General features: G+C 47.5%; 1 protein-coding gene and 1 long non-coding RNA gene across 2 annotated transcripts in view; one reads left to right on the top strand and one right to left on the bottom strand.

The window, feature by feature from the left end:
* The first annotated feature begins 295 nt into the window (after nt 1-295).
* Nucleotides 296-12,117, top strand: part of Fstl1 (follistatin-like 1) — a 53,184-nt gene continuing 41,362 nt past the window's right edge. The window contains 2 exon segments of the mRNA NM_024369.2: nt 296-383; nt 524-580. Of these exon segments, the coding sequence (NP_077345.1) occupies nt 524-580 (57 nt within the window). The 5' untranslated portion in view covers nt 296-383.
* LOC134481075 (uncharacterized) lies at nt 3,022-10,563 on the bottom strand. Its single transcript, XR_010056291.1, has 2 exons — nt 5,165-10,563; nt 3,022-4,848 (listed from the first exon to the last, which is right to left on the bottom strand). It is a non-coding gene; the product is annotated as an uncharacterized LOC134481075 (long non-coding RNA).

Genomic DNA, 12,117 nt, shown 5'->3' with positions numbered 1-12,117 from the left:
GCGTGGGTTTCCGCGGTTTTCCCTGCCTTTGTTGCAGGGACCCCTGAGACATGGACACCCCGTGCCTTCTCTTGAGATATCTGAGGATTCTTGGTGGGGGTCTAGGAGAGGACATGGATGCCTGCGGTGCACGGAGGCTCCTGGGCTCCGGGCGGGGGCCAGGAGGAGGGAGCGCAGCGGGAGCCGCGGGGGCCGCGCTGCAGAAGGGGAGGAGAATGGGGAGGAGCTGGGGGGCCGGCGGGCGGGGAAGGAGGGGTCTTAAGGGGCGGCGAGCCCAGGTCGGACTTCCTCGGCGCCTGGTGATCGGCGACGCTCCCACCTTCGCCTCCAACTCACTGCTTCCATCCTGCCCAGTGTCCTCTCGAGTCCCGGACCCGAGCACGGTGAGCGCGGTGCAGAGGCCGGGTCGCTGCGGGCAACGAGGGTCCTGGGTGGAGGGGACGAATCTGCGGGACCCGAAGAAGTTTCTAGGGTCTGAGCAGGGCCCAGCGCCTTCACTCTCACCCTCTTCTCTCTTCCGCAGATGTGGAAACGCTGGCTGGCGCTCGCGCTGGTGACCATCGCCCTGGTCCACGGCGAGGTAGGTGACCGGTTTCCGGGGTTTGAGCCCCAGCGGCCAAGAGTTCGCCCCAGGGATGCTCCCTGGGGGGTGGGACTGAAGGTCCCCCATCCTTACGCTGGAGTGAGACTCTGGTACGCTCGGAGCAGAAATTCTACCTAACAAACTTAGATCTCGATTCTGAAGTAGTTTGGGCCATAAACTGGAGCCCCACCACGCCTAATATGGAGGGAGGCTGGGGAGTGGGGAGAGGGGACAGACTGGGCGGATAGGGGCAGAGGCGGCGGACAGAGCAGCCTCAGAGTTCAAAAAGGCGCCTCGAATTCTTCTGTTCACTTCAGAGGAAACTGAGAATAGTTATGGACTTTTCTTTCCAAGTCTTTCCTGGTGGGGGAGATTTAAAAGATCTTTTTTTAACAGTAAAATGAAATGTCCTTTCTCCTTCATAGAGTGAGTTGAGATTCCCTGAAGTGCGTTTTCTTCTTCGTAAAATGCCCTGGATTTTTGTTGTTGTCGTTGTCATTATCTGGGCCCCATAAGAGTCTTTTACAATCCAAATTTCCTCTTAAACTCAGTTCAGCAAGTGTGGGAATCTGTGACTCTACCCTTTGGGGGCCTCTGGTTTCCAGTTAAAACATGCAGAGCCTCTCTCTCCTCCTCTCTCTCTCTCTCTCTCTCTCTCTCTCTCTCTCTCTCTCTCTCTCTCTCGTTTTCTTTTCAACTCCAGTGACCTTCCTGAGACACTACAAACAAACCAACAAACCCTATGCGCACAAGCCCCTCCATTAACCCAAAGGTTTATGGACAGAAAATAAACAATTCTAAATTCCCTGAGCTCCAGTCTCCAGAAAAGTGAGGTCAGAAACTAAACATTTGATAATTGTGGCAGGAAATGTGGAAGGAATTAAAACGCATGAGAGAGAAGAAATGGAATGCACATTACAAAAGAAATAGCTCCCTGGTGGGTGGTTTATAGCCCCTCCAAGTTTTTCTTTCACATTACAGCTTAGCCCCACCTTTTGTGTCACAGCTTGACTCTACCCCAGAATTCATCAACGCATACAGTCTTCAGGACTTTAAAACACACACACACACACACACACACACACACACACACACACACACACACGCTCACGCACACGCTCACGCACACTGTACTGCTTTCATTCACTGCATCATTGATTGAGGTAGAAACAGACTATTTTAACTCCTAGTGAAATAAAAGCAGCAAGTATTTATTAGGTAGCTACTACTTGTATTAAGATTCTACTTCAATCATAGGGAAACTGAGTCAGAGAAGTTAATGTAACTTACAAGATAAGTTATAATAGTGAGGGCAAGATTCGAACCCAAGCCGTCTGGCTCCAGAGCCCAGGCTCTGCACACCTCCCGACCCCACTTGCAAACATGAAGACTTAGAACTTCACTAAGTATTTTGTATCACTAGGATCACTTCTGCCATTTCTTTTTAAGCCTTTCAGCCCTGTGAGGTGGGCTTTGTTAGTTCCATTTTACAGAGTTAAGGAAACTCATTAAATTGTCCATGTTCACATAACTAGATCTGGAAGTGGGTCAGTGTGTGTCCAGCTCCCTCTACCTTTCAGGCACTCCTCAAGCCCCGCTTGCTCCCCAGCCATTTTCTCTGACTGGAGGAAATATCCCCAAGTTTTAACCCTGGCTAAAGAATATTCCTCTATCTGTATGATGGACCTCAAAACTGTTAGCGAGTGGCTCTCACCTTTAATCCCAGCGCTTTGGAAGCAAAGGGAGGTAGATCTGTGAGTTCAAGGCCAGCTTGATCTACATGAGTTTCAAAACAGCTAGAACTACACAGTGAGACCCTGAAGATTAAGATGATGATAAAATAACCAGGCAGTGGTGGCACACGCCTTTGTTCTCAGCACTCAGGAGGCAGAGGCAGGTGGATCTCTGTGAGTTTGAGGTTAGCCTGGTCTACAAAGAGAGTTCCAGGACACAGAGAAACCCGGTCTTGAAAAAATAAATAAATAAAAATCAATCAATCAATCAATTTAAAAGAGAGCTACTGTTCTGTGATAGATGAAGTGAAGTCCTGGTTAATTTCACAGCCAGCTTAGGAATTGCGACTTACTTTGTGAAAAGACAGAACCGTTTGCAGAACTAAGGAGTGTGGGGTCTGTCTCCTCAGCACAAGACTGTGGGTCCCAAGGTCTGGGATCAGTTCTAGGTAACCTGCTCCTCACTCCAGCCTGCCCATCCTGCTGCCCAGCAGGGACTAGCTCACCCCAGGTAGTAAGGCCCCTAGCTACAATTTCCTGCTGGAGCTCTATGGAAAAACATTCAGTTCTCAGGCAAAACCTGCAGGGAAAGAGGCAAAGGGAGGTGCTGAGGCATGAAAGCCAGGGGAGCTGGTGCAGAAAAAGAGGACACATGCACAGTGAAGAGGAATCAACGGACAGGAGCCACAGCCGCGCCACACTTCATGACTCCACTTTATTAAGGATTATTATCTTTTAATCAACCAAGCCTTTGTTGCCTGACCTTCCAGATAGCACTTGTTTTAATGCACGTGTTAAATACTACATCTTTACTCATGGATGAAAAAGTAAATTAACCCTCTCCATGGGAGACGTGACTCAGAATACATTTTAAACACTATAGTCGCAGTTAATGACGCTTGCAGTAGAATTTTTTCCCCCTTGTTAACTATAAGAACCTTCAGCAAACACTCAAATATGGTATTTCTAGTCTTTTGGCACGAGTCCATTTTATTAAGATTTAGATCTGCTGCAATCGTGCAAATATTGTCGAACTCTCAAAACCAACGAGACATAGAAGAAAACGTGAATTTTCTTGGTGCTCTTGGCTTTAATTATCAAACCCAAAGATTTATTTCACTTTTTTTAAACGCTGTTGATCGGTTTACAAATTCTGTTGCTTTTTGAAAAGCCCAAGGCCTTTGGAGTCAGCTTTCAGAATCATAGCTGTTCCTTCTTGGGTAAGGGTGGTCGGTATGATCTTAATGTTAGCGTGTACGTTCTATTTGGTTAGGTTTGATAAACTGTTACTAAATCTCACTAAGGGGAAGCATTACATTGTTTCCATATTTTCTATGCTCTGATGCCTGCCACCTCAGAGTACCATTGTGGTTGTTTCCTCCCTTGGCAGTTTCTCTGCTTTACCTCTAGGATGTCCTTGCCGCCAGCCTCCTTCAGAATAATGCCCCACCCATGTGAGCACACGGGCATGCGCTGTTCAGAGCTCTGCACCTGTGCACGGCTCTAGACATACACATGTTGGGCAGAACTAGGCTCGGGTTGGGGGCAGCAGCAGAAGACTCTACTGATATACATCCCCTGGCCTGGCCTTTCTATTACATACACATCCTACTGAAATGACCGTGGTTGTTTAGGGGTGACATAGAGAGTTCCAAGTATCAGTTTGTTTGGCCCTGGAGTCTTGAGGAGTATAATTCAGTCCCTCTGCCGTGACAGGCTAGAGGAGACACACAGCCCAACTGCCTGCTTCAGGAGGACAATCTTAGTAAGTGTCCAAGTGCTCCCCCCAACATACCCTGGCTTAGTTTCATTCTGCATTCTGGGTCCAGAAATTCAATATCATAAATTACATAGACAAGGGACAGATTTACAGAGGAGATCACTCATTCCAGCAAGGAATCCAAACTTGAGCCGTGAGCTGGGAATGTGTCTCTTGAGACAGTAGTGTGGAGAAGCAGTAACAGCTCCTCGAATAGACGTGCTGTGCTTAGCTGTTAGGCATGCCATGCTAGCAGGCTGTCCTGGCTTTGTCCTTAGGAAGCCACACAGCTTAATGTTATTTACACCTCCTCACGGGCATGCAGTTAATCACTAGCTTAGTATCTGCCAGGCTGGGAAGGGTTGGGGGCGCCTCTACATTCTATAGAATTGTTCTTGAGTCTACAGGGTAACCCACACACCCCCCAGCTACAGCTTCAGGGCACTTGCGAGCGTAGGCATTAGCGAGCAAAATGATCTCCTGTACATAAACTACTTGCTGTGATTCTGAAGGCGCCGTTGGGAATCGAGAAGTTAACACATAGCTGGACACCACTGAGTAGCAAAACAGATGGGCAAGCACCTGGCAAATGGAGGTGCTGAGGCTTCCAATGTCTTTGGAAGGTGGATGCCTTCGAGTTCCTGTCAAAGGGAACTGGGTGACAGGGAGCTTGGGCGAACAAGTTGAAAGGCTGTAGCAGGAAGTGGCTCTAGGGATTATGTCTGAGGTGGATATAAGGAGCCCAGAAGCAGTCTCTAGACAGCAGCACAAGCCTGAGGAAGAATTAAAAATAAAAGATCAGCTGTAAATCCCCGGGGCCACACGGATGGATGGGAAATGGAATGGTTTCTTTTTCTCTCTCCTCTCCAAATAACTGGACATCCAGAAGACTTTGAACAAGCATTATTAGCTTCATAATACTAGTATTATATTATTAGGGAAACGTAAGTATGTTAGTCCTGTGAGTCAGATGATGAGTGACCTTCTGGGTTAAATGCATACTTCTTCCCAGCTTGCTCAATTCCAAACCCCGTGGCTTTGTCAAGGATGCTTTCTCCAAGAGTGAGCCATGAAGGGCACAGAACTTACCTTCACTGTTTCCCTCAGGCATAGCACTGTCTGGTTCAAGCCACGAATGCTCTGCACACACGCAGAGAAGAATCCAGCATGGTGTACCGGGCTTGATTCTGTGCTCTGCTTCCTTGCAACCCTACTGGAGAGTCAGGAGCTTTAAGTGCTAACAGATGAAGTATAGATTAGACCAACAGTATTAGTAAGTGACCAGGGCAGCCTGGTCAACATAGAAAATTCTAGACCAGCCAGACCTACATAGTAAGACCCAGTTTCAAAAATATATTTGTTTTCTGTTATGTTGACATAGGTCCTCCCATAATTTTGAAAATTCCCTTTTTGTTTCTAAAGATTTGTTTATTTTATGTCTATGAACATTCTACCTGCATGTTTGTCTGTGTACCCCTTGTGTACTTTTCCCCCTTGGAGGTCAGAAAAGGGTATATGTCCCCTGGAACAGGAGTTAGAGATGATTATAATCTGCTATGTGCATGCTGGGAACCAAACCTGGGTGTTCTACAAGAAGAAGTGCTCTTAACCTCCGAGCCATCTCTCTAGCTCTCAAAATTTTGCTCTGTTAATGAAGTCTATAGAATGCAGCTTGGAAAGGAAAGGCTGTGGGTTCAAGGCAGAAAAGTCACATAGTGGAAACTGGGTGTGAAAGGTTTTGGCCCAGCATGCATTTCATCACTCCTTGGTGAAGAGAGATTTTCTTTTAATCAGTCTCTTGGTGTCTAGTGACATTTGGCAGATTCTTAGTCCGTGTTTTAGCAATAATGAATTTTTATGAATAAGTGACAAGGTTAACTCACTCTCTCCAGGGGTCTTATGATTAGATGTTATGTAAGTATTTGGATGTGTAGCTAATTGTTATATTTAAGAAAAGTCTTCATAAGATGCCTGTCACATTATTTAGAAGAGCTGTAAAATTAGGACTGCCCAGACATCTAGTTGAAGAAGGGAGGACACAGTTATGGGTACCATTCTGGGCTGTGTTAGAAAACCTTACCCAGAGGGGTAATTTTCAATGTCTTTATTCTAGCCTTTTCTGTATCTTCTAAACTTTTATGAGTGTATCTTAGCTTCAAGTCCCATGAGAACACAATGCTAACTTTTTTTCTCATGCGTATGTACATATGATCTGTGTGTATGGGTCAATGTTGACGTGTATGTGAATGTGTGTGGAGACCCAAGGTGAATATGTGTTTGTGTTGGGTGCCTTCCTCTAGCCTTCTGCACCTTATTAACTGAGACAAGGAATCTCAGTTACACCCAGAGCTCAGAGACATGACTAGACAGTGATCTTACTCTAAGGGTTCCCTGTCTCCACCTTCAAAGTACAGTGATGTCTGTACACCTCCATGCCTGCCCACCATTTATGAGAGGTCTGGGCATCTGAATTCCATTTCTCTCATTAGCACAGGCAGTGCTTTTCCACCCAGCCATCTCCCAGGCCCAGCATTAACTTTTTCTTTAAAGTGACATTAGGAGGATAAATTCTTCTTGTAAAAGGAAACGGTCATAGGAATCATGACAATGAACTATCAAATGAATAGGACTAACAGGGTGACCTTAGAAGAATATGGAAGGCGAGGTTCAACAACTAGTGGGTCTTCCAGAGAACTGATCAAGTCAGTAGTATGTGATGACCTTAATAAACACCATAGGCAATGAAAATAAGTACCTGCTGACACTAGAGTAAATGGCCTACAGAGGTAGCCTGAACAAAGCATGCATGCAATTTCTACCTTCCCCTACCCATGACAGACATGACTAATCCATCATAGAATTCTTTCCTACGGAATTCAGAGGAGGTTCAAAACTCTCATTCAACAATAATCCTTGTAGCCATTAGCAATCAGTCAGAGTCCCCGTGTGAGATGAAAGCTATTTGTCATTTCGCTGGAATGCTCAATCCAGTTTGGCAAGTACTGACAATTTTTAACTGAAATTAGGATAATTAGACGGACGAGTTCAGGATGGTACGACTGACATAGACAACAGAAAGAAGAGCTGCTGGAATCGATGTCTGAAGTCTCAGGAGAAGCCATATACCAGTTTCTGGCCCAAGCATCTAAGTAAAGCAAACCCTTTCATGTTGGCCGTCAGTGAGGACGCCGCAGTGAACCGGATCTTGGTTACTGTAATGAAGTGCACCCTTGCCCTAGCTGAGACTGGAAGAGTTGCTGCTCTCACTGATAGCAGCTTCTGCATTCGCAGTCTGGCAGGAACTTGCTAATTGAACGCTCTCTGGGTAGTTGCAGTACAAAATATAGCCTATAAATTCGCATTTTCTGCTTTGCTTGAAAGATTTCCATGTAATCTCCTCACGGACTTTTTAATGTCCTCATTTGGAAGTAATCACTATTACACTATCCCCAGGATAAAGTCTAAATTTATGGTGCCTAGTATGTCCTCTGGACAGTGTGCCAGGCACGATTTGTGACCAATCGGGCCATTGCCAGGTGAACCGTGGGACACAGGACAAAAGCTATGTTGTGTTGTAGGCACATGCATGTGTGCATGTGTGTGTATGTGAGTGCATGAGATGGAATCTTTGAATCCATGTAGGGAAAGTGGCTCTTTGCTCCTTTCTTGTTTTCAAGATTAAAGTCCCGTGTCTGAGGAAAAAAAAAGTCTTCCCCTAGTCTTTCACTTATCCCTCTCGATACTTAATAAATATGACTTATTAATCTGCAGTCGCCTCAGGCATTACCTCATGGCTCTTACTGGGGTGTGATATCAGTCACTTTGCACACTTCCTTCCATTAGCGGCAGCATGAGACTAATAGGACCGTACAGATCTTTTCCTGGAGACACTGCCCGCATTGTCACCATATACAGCCCAAATGGCTCTGACCATTGGGGACACCAGGAATAGCAGCCGTCCTCAACCTTGCATCTGGTTTAGAAATTCTGAGAGGCAGCAGTAAGATTCGAGGCCCCTGCCCACCTGGACTTCCGGGGGCTGCTCCTAGACAGCTGGGATTGCTTTTGCCTACTGATGTTGTCTTCTCTGTCAGCGTGGCAGCTGTGGCAGCATCTTGTACAGAACTTTATCTGAAAGGGTGTCTCTTCTAGGCTCTGGTGTTTTCCCGTTTTTCTTGTCATTCTGAGGTTCCCCACATCTCCCCCTTCATTGTCCCCTGTCCTTGACCCAGGTATCTCCAAGTCTTTTATTTACCTGTTCATCTGTTTTTAGTTACACTAAAGCATGGAACCCTAGGCCTAGCCCAGCCTAGCCAAGACCTCCACCGCTGAGCATTTCCCCTAACCCTTATGGTAGAATCTTGCTGTGTGCCTCAGGCTGGCCTTGACTTTGTAATGCTTCTGCCTCTGCATCCCCGCTGCTGAGATGTCAGGCTGGTGCCTCACTGCCTGGCCCCCATGGTCTGTCTTTTACATAGACCCTATTACAGAGCACTTTTGTTACTCAGAGTGACAATGACAGTGTGGAGCAATGAGATAGTCGGGATAAAGAGGTCCTGGGATGTGTTTCTCAACTGTCAGGGATACAGAACCCGGTGCTCTGAAGGAAAACACTGGGTCCTTTTAAGAGAGCATTGCTCCACCCAGAGCCCAGCCTGACTTCAGCTTCCATGTTCACACACCCCTCCCCCATTCCCTACACACACACACACACACACACACACACACACACACACACACACACTGTTCCAGGCCAGGGCTCCCGCCTGCCTCCTTCCCCCTCTTTCTCCTCATCCTTATTGTCTAGCCTTTCTTCTCACGTTCTTTCCACTCCCCTCTAGCCATCACCCGGAAGTGCATGAGCTGTTAGGAGCTGACGGAGAACCTACAACCTCCCGCTTGTCTTCACACAGTTTAGACTCACGTGCTCCCTTGGGTCACTCCTCTGAAACAATTCCTCTTCTCAAAATCAACTAGAAAGAGGAAAGCCAATGGTCTCCCACACTTGTGCTGCCTGTGGGGCACTAAAACCTCCTCACCAGAGCTTTTGGTCTAATGTAGCAGTTCTCAAACTGTGGGTCCCAAATGATCCTTCCTTTCACAGGGTGCCTAAGACCATTTGAAAAACACAGTTATTTACTTTAAGATTCATAACACTAGCAAAATTACAGTTATGAAGTGGCAATGAAATAATTTTATGATGGGGGGTTGGTCACTACATGAGGAACTGTATTAAAGGGCCGCAGCATTGGGAAGGTTGAGAACCACTGGTCTAGTCGGAGAAGTAGCCAGGGAAGGTCACAGCCTCAGCCCCATCCAATGTAAGAAGCAGTGGGACAGGGCTGAGAATCTACCCTATGCTGAGGTCCAGGAAAGCCTTCAGAGGAAGGTTACAACTGAGCTTGGAAAGGGACCCACAGTTTAGCATAGGCAGAAAGGGAGCCTCTATTTAACCCTCACAAACAGATAAGTGACTATTTTTTGATAAGGTTTGGTTTTATTTTTTTAAAGATTTATTTACTTTATGTATATGAGTACACTGTCACTGTCTTCAGACACAGCAGAAGAGGGCATCGGATCCCATTACAGATGGTTGTGGGCCACTGTGTGGGACCTGAACTCAGCACCTCTGGAAGAGCAGTCAGTGCTCTTAACCACTGAGCCATCTCTCCAGCCCCATAAGTGACTATTATAAGGCTCATTTTACCATGAGGAAACTATCAAGCTACCCTGCATCAGCTACCTAACCAATGGCAGAGCCAGGATGTAAAACCCAGGGTTTGATATCCCAGGGTCAAAGTTTGGTGGTTCGTGCCCCTGTGTCTGATTCGCAGAAGCCAGACTCTGAAATCACACCAGCGATGTTGCTTGTAGTACGGTCTCAGCACTGTCCTAGTCACTAACCATCCCATGCACATCCATGCTAAGTGGCTCTAGGACCTGAGCTGACACTGCAGCCCTGCCGGCCCCAACCACGAGATCCCCCACTCGAACCCAGCCCCGGCTGCTTCTCCGACTGTAGTTATTTGGAAACATTGGCAGCTTACGGCCAGAGACTTGGGAGATGTTTTAAGGCAGTTTCGGTGTCCTTGAAACGTATTCTTCACAACTGTTCCATACTATGTAAAGCCAAACTGCACATTGCCTCTGAACTCCCACGTAATTGCTAAGTATGACTGTCCAGGGCACAGATCCCTGGCTGAGGGGCCAGTGGGGCCAGTCCCACCCAGCACTGCCCTCACCAAGCCATGCACCCCGCCACAGGGCCCCTCTGCCACTCAGAAGAAAAGGCCCCTTTCCCCTCTAGCTTAGATTAACAAAGCTTCCCAAAGCGAACATTGCCCCTGAGTCATAAACCTATTGGACTGTGGCTGCCATTTCTATGACCACGAGTTTTAATCAACTAACTTCATCAGAGTCCTGGGGCCTCCGTGAAAAGCTGGTTCTTTGAATGTACAAGCTAAAATGTCACAACTGGGGGGGGGGGTGTTTTTAAAACCATGGTCCTTTGCCCGCACAGTGTGCATCTTTTGGCTGTTACTCACTTCGGTTTGGGTGGGGGAACTCCTTAGTTCTCAGGAACTAATAAGATCACATCCCCAGCTCCCCGCTGATGGATGGGTTAACAGAACTTCCTTCAGCCAGATTCCAGCCCCTGGGACGAAATGTCTTAAATAGAGCAAGCCCCCAGTCTGGAGCCTGTCAGAGGTTGTGTCCTGTGTTTGCATTTGCTGAACAAAGAGCTACAGGCTTTCTGGCCTGGCTCTCCTCCTCCCTCCTTCGCTTCTCCACTGGGAGAGGCCAGCTAAAGTCTAGACAGCAGCGGCTGCTTGGCACTGTGCCTTCCCAGCAGCCCGCAGGGCTCTGCAGCCCCGATTCCCTCAGCACTACTCACTCTGGTTCCTTCCCTTGCTCATTTCCTGCTTTTCTCAAAGTCCGCCCTGAGTTGTCTTGGGGCACCGGCATGTACCCACACACCTAAGAAGCAAGTGAGTGAATTATGAACCTGCCCAGGATTCGGCTGCTCCGTGAGGTTCTGAGCTGAGAAGTTACGGCTGGCCACGTGGCTGAGATTACTGTCCTTGGAGGGAGCTAGCTTCAAGCAAGCCTCCATCTTTGGCCAGAGAAGGCTGGAATGAAAAGCCCAGTGGTACCCCAAGTGTGGACTGAGACAAACATTTAACCCCTCATCCCCCAAAAAGAGTGAGAGTGGCCCGCAGTTTAAAATCTATCCCTATGAATCCACACATTCTGTGATCGTCAAAATACTCTTAATTAGAAGTATCTCAATTTCTGGGGAGCCATGGGAAAGAGAGGCTGGCCAAGGACCAAGAAAACAGAGTGAAGGAAGGCAGGAGGCCCCTGGGTTCCCCTCTTATGTAGTGAGTGCATCATATAAGTCCAGAATGTGGTGCCTCGATGCCTTTGTGCCCTGCAATTCCAAGTCCTGATTACTCCACAGATATGTGTCATTCAGTCTTTCTACTTCGAACGGCAACTGTGCATTAACACTGCAGTGGGGGTTGGGGTGGGGGCTGCACAACTCCAGGTCCCATGGCCTTTAGGGAGGGATCAAAAAACATCGAGGACAATAGCAAAATGAAGATCCATCCAAACTCCGAAGATCTTTGTGACAAAACCAGCTGTCTTCCGACTTTTCCCTTCAGACGCAGTATTGCTTCAATATAGCTGTGTGTGGAAATGTTTGGAATCCTTCTTGCCTCTCACCATGTTGCCTGGCCCATAACCAGGATCTAGGAGCTCCTGAACAGGTGTTGATGAATGCCCTGCCTCCCTCCCCCAGCCCTGCTCTATGAGCCAGCAATGAGTGTTTGTGGCTCTGTCAGGCACTGGTCTTTGTCTTTGTATCAACACTGAGATCCGGTGACTTGTAGGAGTGACCTTAGTAAGCAAGCCAAGGCCAGCTGGGATGCTCTGCCCACCAATGCGCTTGGAGCCCTGGCTCCTGATCCCAGGCTCTCGTAGATAGCCAGGTGCTAAATTGCCCTGACTTCTGGTCATGAATGGGAGCTAGCCATGCA

This window comes from Rattus norvegicus, chromosome 11, assembly GCF_036323735.1.
Source record: "Rattus norvegicus strain BN/NHsdMcwi chromosome 11, GRCr8, whole genome shotgun sequence".
Taxonomy (NCBI): Eukaryota; Metazoa; Chordata; class Mammalia; order Rodentia; family Muridae; genus Rattus; species Rattus norvegicus.
This window is presented reverse-complemented; position numbering and strand designations above follow the sequence as displayed.